Source organism: Haliotis cracherodii, unplaced genomic scaffold (genome assembly GCF_022045235.1).
Source record: "Haliotis cracherodii isolate W230 unplaced genomic scaffold, xgHalCrac1.p SCAF_17, whole genome shotgun sequence".
NCBI lineage: Eukaryota > Metazoa > Mollusca > Gastropoda > Lepetellida > Haliotidae > Haliotis > Haliotis cracherodii.
Genome location: NW_027266272.1, coordinates 12,995,625 through 13,017,679, shown reverse-complemented (window position 1 = coordinate 13,017,679; position 22,055 = coordinate 12,995,625). Strand labels below are relative to the sequence as shown.

Here is a 22,055-nt window from a genome sequence, read left to right as displayed (position 1 = left end):
ATGATGATGATGATGATGATGATGATGATGAGTGATACACTGTATACTCCCCAGGGAGCTGAGAATAAAAATCGAGTATACACAGATCCACCGACCGGGATGATAATGTTGCGCTTTGAGTGAGTGAGAGAGTGAGTAGTTTTAGGACTCTTTGAGCAATATTCCAGCAATATCACGGAGGGGACACCAGAAATGGGCTTCACACATTGTACCCATGTGGGAAATAGAAACAAGGCTACCCCGTCGACCCTGGCTCCGTTGGCAGTGAAATCGTCGGGCTAAAATGGCCGAATTAACAAATCATCGGTGCAGGGAGTTTGGACCGGAATAACGAAGTTTCATTGTAGGGCGGTCGGGTAGCCTAATGGTTAAAGCGTTCGCTCGTCACGCCGAAGACCCAGGTTCGATTCCCGACATGGGTACAATGTGTAAAGCCCATTTCTGGTGTCCCCCGTCGTGATATTGCTGTAATATTGCTAAAAACGGCATAAACCATACTCACTCGCTCATTATAGCATTAAATGTTGTTTACATACTCCGAGTGAACTTTTGTTTACAGTTATGGCTTTCCGAACAAAGTGTCATTTAAAACACAAAGCCGACCTAACAGATGTGGTTGTACGGGCATGTGATAACAAATATCAAATGACAAACCGATACTATAAACTCAGGTGCACAAGTTCCGTTCGATATCCCGCATTTGTTGACAAAATATTAATCAATTTGAGCCTGTCAGCTTTTAATAACAACAGTACTTATCAATATGTAATACGGTGAACAGATGCAATATACATCATATGAACGAATGCACTGGAACGGTCACTGGCCATGTTTGACTGAACAAGCACTATATATATATTACATGTATATACTGAACAAAAAAGTTAGGGATCATTAATATTTTTTTTAAAAATATTTTCATCAAATTTTGTGCTCAGCCTTCACTGCAGCAATATCCCCACACATATTCATGACCCCCAACTTTGTTCAGCATACGAGATAAAAACAAGCTCATTAAAATCAGATCTTATTTCTCGCTAACGCTAAATACAGTGGTCCCACTGACTGTTTTAGGGGAGTCCACTTGGCCTGGCTTCCCCCGACTCTTCTCTCCCCTAAGCCTATTCTTATCATTTAGTTCACGTCCCATAGCCTTGCTCCAAGGCTGTATACTGAATGATAAGTCCATGGATATATAGTAATTCTCTCCATATAGTAGGCAAGTCAATAAAAGCGGACAGTACAAGGGCGTCAGTCTCTTATAGGGACAACTCGTTCTTATTAGTTATATAATCTTGGAAATTATGATTAAAATTAATAATTTTTGCCTTAGAGACTTGGACAAGTTTAAAGGTCCCATTGTCGTAGACCATCCGTTTCCATCCCAAAACAGCAAATATTTAAGAACTGACTTCATTATTTTTTGAGTTCATGGAGGTGTACACGTAAAAAGAAGTGTGTAAATTCGCGTGTGTTCCTACCTCATTTCACATTTAGGCCTCCATAAACGGAAAAAAAACATGTATTGAAATCAATATAGCTGCAATATTGCGGCTTTAAACAAGAAATAAGACTATTTAAGGTATCCATACTGTTATTCTCAACATTCATTTCCCAAACGAGGATATTATTTGAATGTATTTGTTGCAACTAAACTACAAAAGATGTTACTGTAGAGCAATCTGAGCATACATACACTGTATACTCCCCAGGGAGAATATCGAGTATACACAGACCGGGATAATAATGTGCCGCTTTCAGTGAGTGAGTATGGTTTTAGGCCGCTTTTAGCAATATTCCTGCAATATCACGGCGGGGTATACTAGCAATTGGTTTCACAAATTTTACCCATGTCGGGAATGGAACCGGGGTCTTCGCCTTAACGAGCGAACTCATAACCTTGGGGTCACCCCGCCGCCCCTGTAGCACATGTTTTAGGATGTGGATATGTTATTTATTTGTGTAGCGCCTAATATCCAGACCTCCTCCGTGGTCGAGTGGTAGAGCGTCCACCCGGAGAGCGAAAGGTCGGGGGTTCGATCCCCGTCTGCGTCATACCAAAAAACGCTAAACGATGGCACCTGTTGTTATCCGGTCTGGCGCTCGGTATTGAGGAACTAAAACAAGGACTGGTTGGCTCGAGTCACACTGTGTCTGAGTGGGGTATTCATGTTAAACTGCGGCATGGTATCTCAGTGGGCTAGCACTATAAAATCGGCATTAGTCCGGACTTGTACAAACAGCCACACACACAAACACACATACACATACACACGTGCATGCACGTCCTTACATAAGTGCAATAATCTTGAACGCGACGTTAAACCCAATTTCACCTCACCTCACCTAATATCTCTATAACTGTTCAGTAGCGCTTGCACTTAGTTATGTACAGTTTTGATAAGGATAAGCATTATCGAAATCTACACCATATGCTTCTAACATACGTCATGAAAACAAAATGTACAAATAAGCTGCATTAAATCCAACCTCACAACTATACCGCACTCCTCAAGGGCGCGGGCTAATGCAATCTATCAGACGTGGCATATATAACTCAGTACGAGCGGGCCAACAAACCAAATAGACCTCAGGTAAGGCTGTCTGTTGTTGCCCTACTTAACGCTGAATACTACCTATCGTGAATGTCAAATATGTGTCCACAGACAGGACTCGAGCAGTGATCACGGGCTGGACAGGCATCGGATTCATTTACATGTGGATGGACGGGTGGTGACATTCTGACGGGATAGAGTTTTCTAACTGTTGCTGCTAGGCCTCGCGATGTCAAATATGGATGGAGACAGGTAAGATGGGCGACAAGGGAGGATGAGGTCATTGGTTCATTAATGGCGTGGCTTGGGGGTAGATTGAAACTGGACAGCATTTCGACGTTTCAATTTACTGTCTGGCAGTTCTTTAGGTGTATGTTGTAACTTTTACAATAGACATGTTGGTATTTGCGGAATACATATATACATACACCCTTTATGCTTGGTTGGTTGGTTTGTTGTTTAACGCCGCGCTCAGCAATATTCTAGCTATATGACGGCGGTCTGTAAATAATCGAGTCTGGACCAGACAATCCAGTGATTAATATCATGAGCATTGATCCAAGCAATTTGGATCGATTGCATGCATCAACCAAGTCAGCGAGCCTGACCACCCGTAAGTCGCCTTTTACGACAAGCATGTCACCCTCTATATATGCACCGATTGTTATTTTATAATATGCAGTGATATTATATATATATATATATATATATATATATATATATATATATATATATATATATATATAATGCGTACACGGTGGTGAACCTTGTGAAATAGTCCCGATTAACATATTATTGATATTAATTATTCGGTTTTGGAATAGTGTCCTTTTGTTTGTCCATGTGTGGAATCTGCCAAAACTATGCGTCCAGATTGCGGGGTATCCGGACTAACAAGGGTTCACTGTATCATAAAAACTTTCCGCTATTGCTGATTTACACGTTGAAACTTATGTACATGTATGTATTCTTGTATCTCGATTGACCTGTATAATATGATTTTAAAGTCTGTTCCAAAAACGTTTGAGCATAGCAGCTCAAATATGATTCTTAGCAGGATTTCATTAGAATTTAGTGCCATAGCATAAACCATTATTAGCTGAGCTTAGTAATCCGAACAGTGGCTAAAGTCGCAAGCATTAAAATGCATTAAAACCATACGTCGAAAAGTTATATAAATGTTTTATTACGACGTGTGTCGAATCAGCCGGAAATGTACCAGGATCCGATGATCGGTGATTCGAATCCCAGATTCAATCTGATGACACATGTCAGCATCTGGTAGTGATAGTGGGTTTCCCAAAAGTAGGAATTAAACATTTATGAGTGAGTGAGTGAGTGAGTGAGTGAGTTGGGTTTAACGCCGCTTTTAACAGTATTCCAGTTATATCACGGCGTGTCAGCTTAATGTGGGAGGAAAGCCCAAAGTGATGCAGGTCTCAGACGTTTACCACTTCTGTGAAACCCACGAGCTCGGGTATGGTGCTGTCAAACCTAGAAACATAATCGGGGCGAACCGGGATTCGAACCCACAATCATAGGTTTCTGGCGTGCCCAAGGGAAGTGATAAGAATAGGCTAAGGAGAGAGAAGATTCGGGGAAGCCAGGCCAAGTGGACTCCCCTAAAACAGTCAGTGTGACTCTGTGTTTCTATCAGTCTCATTAAAATGAAGTCTTAGTTCTCGCTACCACTGTATTTAGCGTTAGCGAGAAATAAGATCTGATTTTAATGAGCTTGTTTTTATCTCGTATACTGAACAAAGTTGGGGGTCGTGAATATGTGTGGGGATATTGCTGCAAGGAAGGCTGAGCACAAAATTTGATGAAAATATTAAAAAAAATATTAATGATCCCTAACTTTTTTGTTCAGTATATACATGTATATATAGTGCTTGTTCAGTCAAACATCTATCTATATTATTTCCTGCTGTAATCATAACAACGCTTCCGCCACGATGAACCTACACGTTACATCCTCTTGAGATCGTGCCATTAGATCGTGATATTAACGCATGACACACACCGGATACACAGATGTCGCACTGTGCTTAAAACAGTCTCACCACAAACACAGCAATCACAGTCACGAGGAAAGTCACAACGTTCGTGTCATATATTATATGATCATCGCAGGATGTTATATTCTTAAATACATATTTTTGATATCCTAACGACTATATTTGACAAAATCCTCTCTGTTGTCGTGATGGTGCTGAAATACTGCTAAACGCGGGGAAAAACTAAAATACATAATTATATATATAATATATATATTCAATACCCCCTCACTCCCGTGAAGATCCGGGGTAGAATAGCTCCTCAGCAACCCAGGCTTGCTTTAAAAGGCGACTATGCTTTTCGTAAGAACGGGATCGGGTGGTCAAGCTCGCTGACTTGGTTGATGCATGTCATTGTATTCCGATCGCGTGGATCGATGCTCATGGTGTCGACCACTGGATTTTCTGGTCCAGGCCCGATTATTTAGAGACCGCCGTCATATAGCTGGCATATATGGCTGAGTGTTGCGTTAAACAAACAAACAAACAAACACCCCCCCCTCTCGAAACAATCATCCCATGTGTACGTGATCTGTAAAGACAAAAAGTGATTGTTTATTTATTCTTTGTAAATGCCCACGAACATATCTATTTGCCAAATATAAGACCATCATTTTTCTATGCTGAAATGTTTTAACAGACAAATTTCCTTAGGAATATTATATTCTTTAGGCTTGTTTGCTCTAGATTGTTTGATATCAAATATGTGTCTGTTTATATAAGGGGCCACGGGTGGCCCTGTCGTCTAAGGCGCTGCGATTCACTGTGCAGAGTTGCGTCCCTTGGGCACGCCAGAAACCTATAATTGTGGGTTCGAATCCCGGTTCGCCCCGATTATATTTCTAGGTTTGTCAGCACCAAAACCGTGTTCGTGGGTTACACCGAAGTGGTAAACGTCTGAGACCTGCATCACTTCGTTCTTATCCTCCCACATTAAGCTGATCCGCCGCGATATAACTGGAATTCTGTTAACCCATCTCACTTATTCACTGTTTTTACAATTCTTACAATAATTTTTACACTCAGTATGATTCGCTAAAGCAGTCCACGCAGAACGACCTTAGTACTAAGGCAGACTTATGATCACTGCATTAAAAAGAAAGATCGATTTGTGCAATTAGTGAGTAGACAATTAAAAAAACAACATGAATGATTATTAAAATTACTGTGCCTTGCCAACACGTATCCATGTTGGAACCATGCAGTACCCCAGCAATCAAAGGGAGGTAACTGTGTTGTAAAGCCTCGTTCGGGCATGGAAGTTCTACGGCCTTGACCTCTCAACAATATTTACGGTCATCGGGCGGGAAAGAGGCATTTTGCACGTTTACTGTCACACTTTTCAACACGTTAAAGCAAATTTAGGTGAGTTTTTTATATTGTATTCTTGAACGACAATACATTATTATCCTATTTAATTCCCAGAGGCTGCAGGTTGCATTGCATGCAGGTGCAGTAGGTGTTACAAAGATTTCTTGCCACTGTTATGATCCACTCATTCAGACTGCGAAGTAAGCCGCACCGTACGACCGGGCACAAGTGGTTGTTTGTTTACATGTCAAATAAATACTTCTTTCTATTGAATTAATCGAAGGCGATGTAACTACTTCTCATCAGCCTTTTAATCTGGTGCTTATGACAATCTCTGCATTTCTTGATGCCGAAAGATCTATTTTTAGATCAAGCTAATTATCCTGCCGCAGCTGACTTTACAAAATATTATTTTGAGACAAGGGGATATGGGTGTATCGTAGATTCGTTATCACGAACAGCAGGGCTGGATTAATCTGTTTGATTGGAATGGCTGCCTATTATTTTGATTTGGGTAAATTACTGCCCTCTCATCATATTTTAGCACCTCGTGAACCAGTAGGACCCTAGGCCTACTGTATTTGTTTACATAATAATTACAAGCAGTGATATCATAGTTCGTTATCAAACAACCCAGGAAAATGAGTATTCACATCAGATAATTCATTTCCTAGACTCCCACTCTCTGAAAGTATAAATTCTATCTAGAAATTGTTGTCATTTAGTTAAGACATGTCATGCATTTAATTAGGCCTACTGTAACTCCCGTCTTTTTCCTGTTGTTATTTCCTCGTGATAAATATCTTATGATGAATATACAAATGGCTGAAACTGTTTCTAGTCTTCCTTGTACGTGCCTAACTGCATTCATCCTGTAGACAGCTGTCCATTGAAAGAAACAGTACATAATTTGAGTATGTGAGTGAGTATGTTATGATTAGGCCTATATCATTCAAGACGTCGACCAAGCTATCTCATAGTTTACACCATGTCATGGTATCAAGAGCCAGGTAATCTCTAATCCTGCTAAAGACTAAAGAATCAAAGTTCGGGCCGCCATGTTTTAAATGGAGGTAACTATATTCTAAAGGCTGCACAGTATTTCAGTAAACCGTGAAACAATAACAGGGTTTTACACGGCACAGAAATGTGTGTCCAGTACTTACATATGCATAGAATGAATGCAAGGGACGCAATGTAATGTTCATTGTACATGTTGTTCCAAATTCTTGACAAGAAATATATAGGTTCTGTAATTAAAATAATGATCAGATTTAAACCTACAGTACACTACATCATTTCATTACTTTAAAAGACCCTCATCATGCTTGTAAAGATCCCTTGAAAGTATCGTGAATCCATTTTGTAAGTCACGGCAAAACCATGCAATAATATGTATTTCGATACAATTTCTATTGGTCAATGTGCTGGGAAAATACAAAAATAAGTGTTTTTGCTCAGGGTTTTTCAGTACTGACAAAAATTAAAATCTTCCTGGTATAGGTGATCTCAATCAAATAATATTTATTATAAGACAGTGATAGATACGAACAGTTATAGTCCACTTGTCCTTATAATGGTAGTATTTATAAAAGAAAACCCTGAAAAAGGGAAAATTTCTAATTGTCTGGTTTGGTTTTGGTTTGTTGTTTTATGCCGCACTCAGCAATATTCCAGCTGTATGACGACGGTCTGTAAATAATCGAGTCTGGACCAGACAATCCAGTGATTGATATCATGATAATCGACCCACGCAATTGGGATACAACAACATGCTTCAACCAAGTCACTCTCACCATACAACATGGTACAACTTATTGTAATCTGGATAATCAGCTTGTTTCAGGATTGTTATCAGGGTTGCTGTTTAGGACATTTATATTATTAGAACGACATTGACCACAGCTGAATAGCCTGCTCCTGGAAATAGAAACTTGTGCAATGTTGATGGTTGTTTCAGTGCTGACACAGAACCCACGATGACTGGGCGTGTTATCATAGTGACTGGGGCCAACTCCGGGATTGGGTTTGAGGCCGCCAAGTACTTGTGTGATGGGGGAAACGAGGTGATACTGGCCTGTAGAAATGAAGAAAAGGGGAAAGCAGCCGTGGGAAAGATTCTCAAAGCTAACCCCAATGCTCTGGCTAGCTTCATGCAGGTAAGACAATGTTATGCAGAGCTCCAGATAAGCTTTTGGTGTTGTGGGTATTTTACCCATGCATTTTAAAATCATTGGGTGTCAGTAATTCTATCGGGGTATTCAAATTTCTGTTACCCACTAGTTTTTACACATGTGGGTATTTAAGTTAAATATTTAAAAACACTATTCATCTAGTCACTGCAAACGGGTGTCATGTGGGTTCGAGAGCTTTACAGGACTCAAAAATACAGCGATACTTCCACAAGAAAGTGTGATGGCAAAAGATCATGATGTAACTGTCATCGTGGAGTTTGGCAAGGTTGACGGAATATCCGTATATAATTTCAAAATAAGTTGCTGATTTGCTAATCGAATACTTAGGGTTACTTCACAATATTTTGATGATACACACAAGTTTTATATTTGTAGTGTACCGTAATGTGCGTTGTGTATTTGATTAGCTTGAATTTCATTTCACTGCGTATTTCTGCATTTCTGATGCATATTTTACGCAGATACGCAGCTTATCTGAAGCTCTGATTATGGTCAGAACAACTAGAATCATCTGTTAGTCCTTAATGTGTTCGGTGGCCAAAAGATCAAAATTATACGATCAATTCTTTGTAAATTCTGCAACCAGATTTTGATAATTCTGCAAAATGTTAAGGTTAATTTTGGTAAATATCATAGTTTTGCACCTGTTTGACTTTTGGAAGGTTTTTTTTGTGATAAACTTATCCATGGCGTGAATAGCTTATTGAAGTGAATCTTGAGATTACTAGTGAAAACATAGACATTGTCTTGTGGTAAGCAATAATACGAAAGTCAACTTCACTTCAAAATGAACTAAATATCCATTTTACATTTTAAAAACCAGCTTAACCAGCTTTAATCATGTTAAAATTCTGCAGTTTATTTGACGAATTCTGCAGAAGATAACTGCAAAATTCTGCATGAGTTCTGCACAAAGTGTTATTTTCTGCAAGATGGGTACATTTTTGCACTGACCAAGACCACAGAATCACTCTCTTCTGGCTGGTAGTAAGTTAAACAGGAGGGCAATCAGCGTGATTAGGTAGTTACCGGGGTTTATCTTTCTTAGAGTCCGGTCTCTTTATTAGTGGGGAATGGGAATGAAATGGTCCCTTGTTGACAAAGCGTGACATGCTTTGCTTATTTTTTTTGGTATCAGTGATAATATTGCACAAGTTCAGAGAAAATCAGAGTTGAAATACCATGTGTGTTTTGCAGTTGGATCTGGCCGAGCTGTCCTCTGTGCGACAGTTTGCGGAAGAGTTCCACCAATCAGGACGCAAGCTCCATGGCCTTGTCAACAATGCTGGCATCTACCTGTGGGCTAAAGACACCAAGCGACACTTCACAAAGGACAACTTTGAACTCGCCATGGGAACAAACCACTTGGGTACAACCATCTTATGAATTAATTGACTCTTGCCTGGGATTTATCTAGACCTGCTGAGAGGCAGATATTTGGCCGTAGTCTGTCTCTTAAGAATAATTTGACATGCCTTCTCTTACAAATACCGTTGATTACAGTTTGATTTGTTTGTTGTTGTTTAGTATATATTTTTGTTTGTTTGTTGTTTAACGCCACACTTAGCAATATTCCAGCTATATGACAGTGGTCTGTATATAATCAAGTATGGACCGGACAGTCCAGTGATCAATATCACGCAATTGGGATCGATGACATGCATCAACCAAGTCAGCGAGCTTGACCACCCGATCCCGTTAATCTCCTCTTACGACAAGAATAGTCGCCTTTGACGGCAAACATGGGTTGCTGAAGACCTATCCTACCCCGGATCTTCACGGGTCTGATTAGTAAATAAGAGATGAAACAGATCAATAGACCATTCCAGTGGTAGAAACTAACAGTTTTACTCTACTAGTCCTTATAATGATAACATATAGGAAAACCCTCAAAAACAGCCAATCTCTACTAGTCCTTAGTATACCTAAGCTATTGGACAGTTTGGCAAGGACTACAGGACTAATGCCAATTTCTAACGCTGCATTCTTGTAGCCACTTTTTGTCAAAGCTGCTTGTTTCTTTCACCCCTAAGTGTTCCGTTATTGCCCTGAATGCAATGGTAAAATACTATGTTCATGATGTTCAAAGGCCTCTGAAATGTATTTACCTTGCCTGACAAGGATCCTGGATAAATCCCTGCTTGTGTATTCTGCTTAACTAGAAAATATGTTACACCCATGTTGCTTCCCAGTTAGGTACATGTGTCCCACAAACTATACTTGTTGCAGGAGGCGACAAGTGACTTGGTGGATCATGTGGTCAGACATGGTGGCATGGTTATCGTGTGTCAACCAGTTTGATTGCGTGACATGTTGCTCATGACGTCAATCACTGGATTGTCTGTTCCACACTGGTTTTAATTACAGGCCATTGCCATATAGCTGGAATATTGCTGAGTGCGGCGCTTAACAATTTTTACAGGCAATGGATTTGTTAGATGAACAGAGCTCAGATATGCTGCGTATTTGTGTCAAATATTTCAGATAAGTCACAATCCGGGGTAGAATAGGTCCTCAGCAGCCCATGGTTGTCATAAAAGGCGACTGACGGGATCGGGTGGTCAGGTTCGCCGAATTTATTGATGCATGTCATTGTATCCCAATTGCGCGGATCCATCTGGGGTCCATGCAGGTAGCAAAAGTACTGTAAGTCCCCATGGTCCCCAGTATGGTGATCTACCTTCAGTTGTTGGAGATCAATAGCCTGTTTTTATAATATATTGTGATGATACTTGTAAGCAAATACTCAGTCACAATTTCACAGAAGAAGCTGACACGCCGTGATATAACTGGAATACTGTTAAAAGCAGCGTTAAACCCAACTCACTCACTCACTTAATTGACACCAGGGGGCCCATAGGACCCTTGGTTGATGGAGGCTAGGAACAACACTGCAATGATGACTCGAAACATTATCAGGAACACTGCATGAGACATTCTCTCCTGGGGAAGTGGGGACCAAGATTTATCAGTCCCAGATGAATTCTGCAGTAAAATTACCCAAAAATCTGCAGCTAAACTTACATAATTCTGTGGTAAAAACAACCATTTCCCCCTCACAAATTCATACCAACTCGGGGCGATCAGGTAGCTTAGTGGTTAAAGCGTTCGATCGTCACGCCGAAGACCCGGCTTCGATTCTCGACATGGGTACAGTGCGTGAAGCCCATTTCTGGTGTCCCCCGCCGTTATATTGCTGGAATATTGCTAAAAGCGGCGTAAAACCGTACTCACTCACTCACTCATACCAACTCATATGCATAGTGTCACTGATATTTATTTATGGTTGGATGTAAATATAGTTTATGTAGTCATAACACCTGTGAGAGTGAAATGTTCCATATTTTGTTTGAGTGCAAAATGTTGAAGAAAAGCTTGAAAATAAGAATATTAGTCTACTTGTTGATTGAAAAAAGGGGCAATTCTGTGATTTTTCTGCATTTCTGCAGTAAGTTACATGTTTTACCTTACCTGACGCTACACAGTGCTATAGGTGTATTGTCAGGTAAGTATGAAAACATTACATTTAATCAGATTTGCTCATGTTTTACCTTACCTGAGGCTAAACCTATGGCACTGTGTAACGTCAGGTAAGAATAAAAACATTGCATTAAATCGCAGAATCACATAATTCGTCTTGCACTACTTTGTCTCTGGCGTATTTAAAGGAAATCAAACTCTATGATAAAATATAGATTGTTACCTGAACAGTCAGTCTTTTACCTATGAATGTGATACATGACTGAGATTTTAGTGATTTCAACATCACTTTTATTATTTTGGTTGATATATGATTACACAAAAGACATTTCTCGCCGCGAATAGCTGCAAAATTGCTGATGCGGCGTTAAGCAATATTCACTCACTCACTCAATGTGTCTCTGAGGAATATTTCAGTTTCATGTTTGGAAGCAAAGTGTGCCAATTTTCAATTCCTGTGATTGGTGTCACGTGTTGTGTTATGTTGTGTTTCAGGTCACTTCCTGTTGACGAACCTGCTGCTGGACGACCTGAAGAAGACCGGCAGCGACACGGGAGACTCCAGGATCGTCGTGGTGTCATCAATGCTGCATGATGGGAACTTCCGCAATAAGAGTCAGTAATCAAACAATATTTGAGAGTGACATGTTTGTCATTAGATTGTGTTAAGTACAAGGTCTCCAAACGGGTGTAGGAAATCAGTGCCTGGCTGCCCGACTCGTTCCATGAGATCGCTGGACAAACAAACAACATCAGGTTCAGTAGTCTGTTTTGATAAGATTTGTCATGAATAGCTTCCCAAAACTGTAATCAAGTATGACCAATCCAACTGACAGTAGTGTTTTCAGGCTTAGGCTTGACAACAAATTTGTATGTAGGCAGCATGGCTTGGTCCTGTTAAAAGTTACAGGCCCTTCTCCAAACTAACTGGCCTACAGACCCGTGAAGATTCCGGGGTAGAATAGGTCTTCAGCAACCCATGCTTGCCGTAAAAGGCGACTAACGGGATCGGATGGTTAGGCTCGCTGACTTGGTTGATGCTTGTCATTGATCCTAATTGCATGGATCGATGCCCATGATATTAATCACTGGATTGTCTGGTCCAGACTCGAGTATTAACAGACCGCCGTCATATAGCTGGGATATTGCTGAGCGTGGCGCTAAACAACAAACAAACAAACAAAAACTGCCTACAACGAAATGGTGGTGTCCGTGAAGTGGCTGAACCTGAGGCCGTGTAGTCGTCTTGCGGGTCTCTGAAAAGTTTAGAACTCCTCACCCCTGAAACACCTTTCCTGCACTCTGAGATCTTCCATTTGCCTCAATCTGCAATCCGTGGTGATTTATGAGCAAATAGAGATGTTGTTGTACACAACATGACAAAGTGTTGGTTGTCATTCTACCAAGATGATCGATATACAGTGATCCCTTGCTACAACGTGACCTTTGAGGTACAAATTATTGATGAGCGTTATAAGGGTGGAGTTGTAGGGGGTATATGACCAACAAAACAGTATAGCTATACATTTTTAATAAAATTTTGAATAAAATATGTTACAAACATAAGTCCAGATAAACAATAAATACCTTTTTATAATCAGATGGTGTAATAATTGGATTAAATTGCGTACTTCAGTTCAGATTTGTTGACCGGTATTTCTGGTGTGACGTGATTGTGGTGATCAGCTGTTTATGTCTTTTGGAGATGGGGAAAACATCATGTCATTGGAAAACTTGAGTTTATTAGAAATGTAAGTAAATTTTGGGAGCCATGCTTAACCGCACACTCTAATCGAGTTAGCACTATATTGAAGAGCACAATAGCGAGGGAACACTGTATATCTTTCTTTGAGTTAATCATTCACAAGACCTCATCATCCCTGCATGTACTCGTATCCCAATTGCGTAGATTGATGTTCATGATGTCGGTCACTGGATTACCTTGTCCAGGACTTGATTCTTCATGGCAATGGATTGATAGTATTGTTGACACACTAACATTCCAAAGGGAACATCTTATCACGATGGATGCGTTGTTGACCACTATGACCACAGCTATGAAATCTTATAGTTTGATGTTCAAATGTTGTTACTTGCAGATCTTCCTGGCCTCGACATTGAAGATTTGTTCATTGGCGCGGCAGGGAAATACAGCGCTAACCTGGCATACAAGAACTCCAAGCTGGCCAACCTGCTGTTTACCTACGAGCTGACCAAGAAGCTGGATGGCACCGGCGTCACTGTCAATGCTCTGTGTCCTGGTATGTTCATGTTTGTTTGTTTGTTTGTTTGTTTGTTTGTTTGACACCGCACTCAGCAATATTCCAGCATTATGATGGCACTCTGGGAGGAAAGCCTGAAGTGTTGCAGGTCTCAGACGTTAGCACTTTGGTGAAACCCATGAGCATGGTATGGTGTTGACAAACCTAGAAACATAATCAGGGCGAACCGGGATTCAAAGGTTTCTGGCGTGCCCAAGGGACGCAACTCTGCACAGTGAATTGTGGCGCCTTTGACGACAGGGCGACCCGTGACCCCCTCGGGGTAACAGACAGTATGTGAAAATGAAGGGTTGGCAGATTTCGGGAGAAAAAGAAAGCACATTTCTTGTTTTTTTGGGGGGTTCACTAATTGTTTTTCAAATATAACACCTGATTTGTGCAGTTTTCTTTTTGCCAGTTTTGCAGCCAATTGTATTGAATGCACTTTCCTTTGTGATGAACATGTAAGTCTGCATTTGGAGGAGGTAAAAATGGCTTTTCAGATTTCTTTTTTTTTTTTCACTTTTCTACTCGAGTTGTCCAAGTTACAGTGTTGAAAATGCTATGATGCTTATGTTCAAAGTGAAATAATTTGGGGATCCGTAGATGCTGAAGAATGTTGAGCAACAAATTGCAAGGACCCCTACGGCACTTTTTTTTTAGAAAACTGCCTTAATGTGTGAATGGTTGGCCAACGAGACTTTAACAATCTAGTGTTTGATTGACATTTAGAAAACATATCACTTTTATGGATAACAACTTCTTAATTGTTTGTAACCGTGTTTCATTCACCTGATGAAAGAGCAAGTTGCCCTGATAAGTTGTCAGAGACAAGAAAGAAGGTATTATCCATGTCCTGTCTTTAACACTTTGAAAGATTATATGAATGGGTGCTTCTGTGCTTCGTCTTTCTGTCCTTCCGTCTGTCACATTTTGTTTCCTGAGCAGAACTCAAAAAACATGAGATATCTTAACCAAACTTGGCACATAGATAGGTCTAGTGGTGAACTGGTACGTTTTAATAGTTTGCAATTTTTAAGAAATTATTTTTCAAGTTTCCATGGCAACAACTTTGACTTTGAATGAAAATGGCGGTTGTGCTGCTTTCAGCAGCAGATTTTGAAAACTGTACAATATATCTTTACCAACTTGGCACATAGATAGGTCTAGTGGTAGACTGGTGCCTTTTGACTGTTTCGAATTTATAATAAGATATAGTTTCCATAGCAACGACTTCTACTTAGACTAAAAATGGCAGTAGTGCTTGTTTCCAGAGCAGATCTTGAAAACGTACAATATTTCTTGCCTTGCACACCACTGGACATGTCATGTTTGCGGAGGATATGGGTATTTCATGCTTGTTTTGTTTTGTGTCCACAATGAGTGACAATCGTGTGCCTCCATCAGGTTCCTGCATCTTCATGGCCTAGGTGGGGCCATTGGTCCCCAAGTTGTCTAAGGCGCTGCGATTCGCTGTGCAGAGTTGTCTCCCTTGGGCACGCCAGAAACCTATGATTGTGGGTTCGAATCCTGGTTCGCCCTGATTATATTTCAAGGTTTGTCAGCACCATACCCGTGCTCATGGGTTTCACCGAAGCGATTAAAGTCTGAGACCTGCATCACTTCGGGCTTTCCTCCCACATTAAGCTGACACGCCGCGATATAACTGGACTACTGTTAAAAGCGGCGTTAAACCCAACTCACTCACTCACTCATGGCCCAGGTCTCATTAATTTGTTGTTTTCTTCCTACAGGGTTTATCCCCTCAACTGACCTGGGGCGGCATGCGTCGGCCCCAATGAGGTTCTTCACACGCTATGTCCTTGACGGCATCTTGCGTTTCACCAAGGTCACTCGATCGACAGCCCAGGGCGCAAAGGCCATTGTTGAACTTGCTACATCAGAAAAATTGAAAGGTCAGAATTTCATCTTTCAGTGTCTAATTAATACACAGAACAATTCCCCTGATCTTTCCTTCACTCAATACATCAGTACTAAATTCTATTTACCCCCACAAGTTCAGTATAATTATTTGTTTGTTGTTCAAAGTTTCTCTTAGTAGTTTTGGGAGCGGTGGGGGAGCCTAGTGGTTAAAGCATTTGCTCATCACACTGAAAGCCGGGTTCGATTCCCCAGATTGTACGAAGCCCATTTCTACTGATATGAGGGCTGGTCAAAAAAGTTCTGACTAATTTTCAACTTTGGGCCATATCAAAGTGAACTAGTGAATGTAGTACATTGTTCGAGTAGTTCATTGCAAGTGTGTTTGGTCTATTGACAATGGTTGAGGCCGTTTGTGTATTAGTGACAGCCAGTTGAACATGGTAGGGGTCCAACATGTCCAAATGGACACAGGAATGGAAAAGAACAAGTACCAAGCAGTCATCCAGTTTTTGACTTCAGAGAAAAGTACTCCCGAAGAAATTCATGACAGCATGTCACAGGTGTATGGGGATAAGTGCCCTAGCTATTCCATTGTTAGCTCACCGGGTCCGAAGGACCAAGGTGAGCTTATGTCATACCGTGGCGTTCGTCCATCGTCCATGCGTCAACAATTTATTCAAACGACTTTTTCTGAACCACTAACTGGACATTAACGAAATTTGACTGGAAGCATCCCTAGGTGGTGAGGATTCAAAATTGTACAAATGGTGGGGCTGACCCCCAAGGCGCTGAGGGGCGGGGCCAAATAGGGGTAATTTCGCTATATTGCTTTTAACGACTTCTCTGGAACTAAGAGATAGATATCAACCATATTTGGTTGGAAGCATCCCTAGGTACCTTGACCATAACATGCAAACCGATATTATCCCCTATCTATAATAACCAGATACATTGTATACATTTGTTTGTTATGAAGAGAATAATACCTTTAATATGATTTGTCCTGGATCATAACATGGAAGAGGTTCAGATCTTTATTCTACATTTGTATCTAGAGATGCTGACAGAGTCAAAATTACGAAATATTTGCAGTATTATGTACATGCACAATGTATATTTGTCATGATTGCGTCAATATCCAGGTGAGCGATACAGGCCCTATCGGCCTCTTGTTAAACATTGGGCAGCTATGTTTAAGGCTGGGAGACCATGCCTTGATGATGATCCTAGGTCTGGACGTCCCTCAACTTCCATCAATAAAAATTCAATCGAGGAGATAGATAGAGGTTATCCTGTCAGATAGACGTATTACTGAACTTGAGGTAGACACAGGTCTAGGCCATGATCCATTAAAACTATTAATCATGAACATTTTCAGATCAATTATATATCTGCTTGTTGGGTACCAAATGTTGATCTATAGGAAAAAGAAGTGACATTGCCAGAGAAAATTTAGAGCTAATTGAGGAGGATTTCGTCAAATTCAAAAAGAGATTAATAACGGGTGATGAAACATGGGTCTACCACTATGATCCCAGTCAAAACATCAATCCATGGAATGGCACCATTCCACTTCTCCGGCACCAAAGAAATTCAAGTTTTCAAGATCAGTGAAGAAAGTTATGGCCAATGTATTCTGTGATGCAAAGGGTGTGATCCTTGTTGATTACTTAAAAAGTCAAAAGACGATTACCAGTGTATCCTATGCTGATTTGCCTCATCGCCTGAGAGATTCTATCAAAGAAAAGGGGCAAGGAGTGCTGACTGCTGGAGTTCTACTATTTCATGACAATGCCTCTTCTCACACCTCTAGCCTTGCAAAGGCTGCTGTGCGACAATGTGGGTTCGAAGAGCTTCCTCACCCTCCATTACTACTTGTTTCCTAAACTGAAAGAACACCTTTCTGGAAAGCGCAATGACAAAACGATGACCTCAAAGTTGCCGTAAATGGGTTTTCAGGGTGGCTTCAGAAAACTCTTTCTGACTGGAATTGAAAAGCTTCACTATCGACATGGGAAGTGTATTGAAATCCAGGGAGATTATGTTGAAAAATACAATTAAAAACACTCACAATTGTTGGTTTTGTTTGTAAGGCTTAGAACGTTTTGATCAGCCCTCGTACATGAATAAGGAAAATAAGTGTTATGTTTATGATATTGACAGCTGATTTTTGTGTTTTCTATTATTTTCAGGTGTGAGTGGCAAGTTTTACCGTGATCATGCTGAAGCCGAATCATCGGCTGAATCAAAGAATGAAGAACTGGCCCAGAAGCTGTGGGAAGTGAGTGGCCGCTACTGCCACATGGAGGGGTACGAACCTCTTGACGCACCAGCGCCACCTGTTGAGGAACCTGCTGCTGCTGCAACTCCGGCTAAAAACAAGGAAAAGGAAGAGGAAAAGAAGGAAGAGGCTGAGGTCAAACCTGAAGGTGAAGGCCAGGTTGAGATTAAAGTTGAAGGTGAAGGTCAGGCTGAAGCAGCAGCTGAGGTTGCCGTAACAGCTGTGGAGGAAGTGAAAGAAGAGAAGAAGGATGAGGAGAAGAAAGAGGAGAAGGAAGAAGAGAAGAAAGAGGAGGGGACAAGCAAAGCGACAACAGAGGAAGAAGTTGTCAATGTCATTGAAGCCGAACCTGAAACTAAAGGTAAGGTCTGAAATGAGAGCAGTGCTCAAAATTAAGTGAAACAGACAAGAAGGCCGGCTGTAGTTTAAGGATTTTTATCACTGGAACTCAGACATAGATGAATCTTTAAATGGCATTTTCGTAAAAGGCGACTAACGGGAACGGGTGGTCAGACTCGCTGACTTGGTTGATGCACGTCATCAGTCCCAATTGCGTGGGTCGATGCTCATGATATCAATCACTGGATTGTCTGATCCAGACTTGATTATTTACAGACCGCCGTCATATAGCTGGAATATTGCTGAGTGCGGCGTTAAACAACAAACAAAAAAAGATCCTAATGCTGACACCTGAGATATACATGATATAGGGGTCCCTGGACTCAACCTCTAGGGGAGAGAACGTCAAGGACCCCAGGGCCCTTTCATTTTCAAAGCTGGATAGTCGTACGATTTTGATCTTTTGAGGAATGTATTTTTGTCCCCCGCCGCGTGAAAGCTCGGAGAGGGGGACATAGTATTCACGACCGTCTGTACGTCCCACCTGTTTGTTGCCGCGATATCTCAAGAACTAAACACTGGATTGTCTTCATATTTGGAACTAAGGTGTATATTCAGACTTCGCAGACACCAGTCGGTTTTGGTGACCTTGACCCCATTTTCAAGGTCACAGCAGGCAAATCTGCTTTTGAAGTTGGAAAACGGTGTTGCCGCAATATCTCAAGAACTAATCGCTGGATTGTCTTCATATTTGGTACTATGGTGTATATACAGACGCCACAGACACCAGTCGATTTTGGTGACTTTAACTTAATTTTCAAGGTAACAGTAGGGAAATCTGTTATTTGGTTTGCAGGAATTTGGGTAATTATTTCTAATGGTATGACAAATAGTTCCATGGAGGTATCTAACACAGAAAACAATATTATTCAAAAGGAATAAAATATTTGGGGAAAAAACACATATCGCATAAGGCGGCGGGGGACATTTCGTCACTTTGTGACAAATACTTGTTTAAAATTGGGTGTACCTGCAATCTCATTCAAATCAGATATAAGTTTAGCTGCCGCTAAACAAAGATCTGAGGACATACCATTGCGGGTCACATGAGAACGACCTTTCATCCGACCAATCAAAGCGTCGCTCACCAGATCATGAAAATGACAGTTGGAATGTGTTTTCTGATCATGCAACCTCGAAGATGTTAACACAGGGTATTCCGAACGACAGTTACGGACCGTATGACTGATTCCGTCAAGTGACTCTCGCATCCGTGGTATAAACATTTGAACGGAAGAGGCGTTCCACAGTATTTGGGAAGCACTGTTATACAATCTCAATCGTATGTTAGACATTCCGGAATGTTCGTTTGTTCAGTTTTCAAAATTTTAATCAAGAACTCTGTAAACATATTTTTCAAGTGTAGTCTGAAATGGAAGTCGCCAGGTTGAAACGAGTGCCGTAAAGCTCAAGAAAGCTGCTATCTAATTGGCTGATGTTGACTTCTTCTTTGTCGTTTCAGTGGTCGGTCAAAGTTCGCGAAAGGACGTTCTGACGTAACCCGTAATGTGATGTCCTCAGATCTTTGTTTAGCAGCAACGAGAACTTAGATCTGATTTTAAAGAGATTGGGTGTTCCTGATGATCTTGGCTTAGAAGTAGATTGATAAATAAATAAGCCTGACACCTTTTAATTGCAGGAAAGGATCTGGATGTTGATGTTGATGTGGAGAAGAAGGTGGAGACGATTGTTGCCTCTGATACTGCTGTGGCCGCTCAGTAAAGATGGACAGTGCTCAGCTTGACCAAGTGTTCTGGTGACAGGAACCACTCCTGTCTTGCCCTGTTATAATGCTTTTCTATGTTAGGGAAACTTAATAAGCAATGTAATAATAAGCATCAGTTCATGAACACCATCGTATCTGATAGTTTTTCATGGATTATGGCTCTCAATACATTACTTCTCTGTGTTTGAAAGTAAGGGGGGTTCTTTTCATGGCCCTTATGTTAAGAGAGGAATATTTTGGAGGTCCTCAAATGAGGATACTATGCCTGAAAGACCACGTTCCCCATTTTTATCTCTGCTTCTTTTCATCACGTTAATAATTACAACTTTACAACTTTTGTCTTGGAGAGCAAATTGTTATGCACAGGTGACATGAAACATTCTACGGTGAGACTATGACCAATGAGATCTATGGTTTCAATTCACGTATTAAAATATCCATTACTCATTTATACAAGGTCTTTGATTAGTTGTTTTCTTAAAGCACCCTCAAGTCCTATTATCGATCAATCTTTGTGTGTGCAGAGAGGGAATATATTGCATGTCGACTGAAAGACTTCGGAACTCGAACATGGTATTCTTGTTGACCCAAATGATTACTCTGATTACAAAGCTAAGGATATTCAATATGAATAGTGAATCACAGGTACCGTGTTTTTGATCTACCATATCTTGCCATGTGTTCAGTACTGGTTTGTAAACATACTTACATTAACACTGTTAATCAAGGGTATGATTCTCTGAAATTGTCAGGATTAACGAATCATGAGTACGCAGTAATTAGGACTGGGACGAGTCCAAATTGATATTACTACCTAGATACCCAACCCCCCCCCCATTACTAGGCCTGGGACGAGTCCAAATTTACTACCCTGGCATCCACTGTAGGTCCCCAAAGAAATAGGTACAAAATGTCCGATTGGGAATTTTTTACCATAGTCCTGGCAAAACGTATTTAGATACATGTATTAAACAATTTGGTCATGCATACACTGAAGTTGACTGAAGTTATAACTTTATTCAAAAATATGAAAAGTCAGAAGGAGTGGGTGCATAGTCAGAAAGAGATGCGAACATTAGTGACTTGAAGTATAACCATAGAGTTCTAGATAACTTTTGTCATTAAGCAATAGATCACATGACTGACCACAGGTCTGGGTAGTCCAGTGGGTACCTACCCAGTACCCACCCGACCCGGGTACCCGATTTTCCCGTCCCAGCCCTAATAGTAATGTCACTTTTGTTTTACAGATATGTCCCAGTAATAATCACCTGGAAGACAGGGGTCCACGTTAACAAGGTGTCACTGTATTGAGTTAGTCATACACTGAATGTGGGGAATATCAATAGCTTAAGATTTGTGAACTTTCAGTTGTTTTGGAAACTCAGTGTAGTGATTGCCTTGTGCATATTTTGAAATGTTTCTTCAGGCTTTGAAACCTCCTAACAGATGACGATGATGATTTCTAATAACAGTGTCCTTGTATTCAGTAAGGTGGAGGTGGTATGCTGAAACCATGTGACACCATGTTCGTGGTATGCTGAAACCATGTGACACCTTGTTCATGGCATGCTGAAACCATGTGACACCTTGTTTGTGGTATGCTGAAACCATGTGACACCTTGTTTGTGGTATGCTGTAACCATGTGACACCTTGTTTGTGGTATGCTGAAACCATGTGACACCTTGTTCGTGGCATGCTGAAACTATGTGACACCTTGTTCGTGGTATGCTGAAACCATGTGACACCTTGTTTTTGGTATGCTGAAACCATGTGACACCTTGTTTGTGGCATGCTGAAACCATGTGACACCTTGTTTGTGGTATGCTGAAACCATGTGTCACCTTGTTTGTGGTATGCTGAAACCATGTGAGACCTTGCTCGTGGTATGCTGAAACCATGTGA

General features: G+C 40.8%; 1 protein-coding gene across 2 annotated transcripts; it reads left to right on the top strand.

Moving 5' to 3' along the window:
- The first annotated feature begins 2,608 nt into the window (after window positions 1–2,608).
- Window positions 2,609–21,611, top strand: LOC139464903 (retinol dehydrogenase 13-like). 2 transcript variants are annotated; one of them, XM_071246482.1, is made up of 8 exons: window positions 2,609–2,807; window positions 7,884–8,082; window positions 9,316–9,487; window positions 12,094–12,213; window positions 13,698–13,859; window positions 15,614–15,775; window positions 17,936–18,385; window positions 20,063–21,611. In XM_071246482.1, exons 1-8 carry the CDS (start codon window positions 2,785–2,787, stop codon window positions 20,143–20,145), a joined length of 1,371 nt encoding a protein of 456 aa, XP_071102583.1. In that variant the 5' UTR covers window positions 2,609–2,784; the 3' UTR covers window positions 20,146–21,611. The 2 variants fall into 2 exon arrangements, with proteins under 2 accessions (XP_071102583.1, XP_071102584.1); XM_071246483.1 differs by lacking the exon at window positions 2,609–2,807 and adding an exon at window positions 5,891–5,977.
- The last annotated feature ends 444 nt before the right edge of the window (window positions 21,612–22,055 follow it).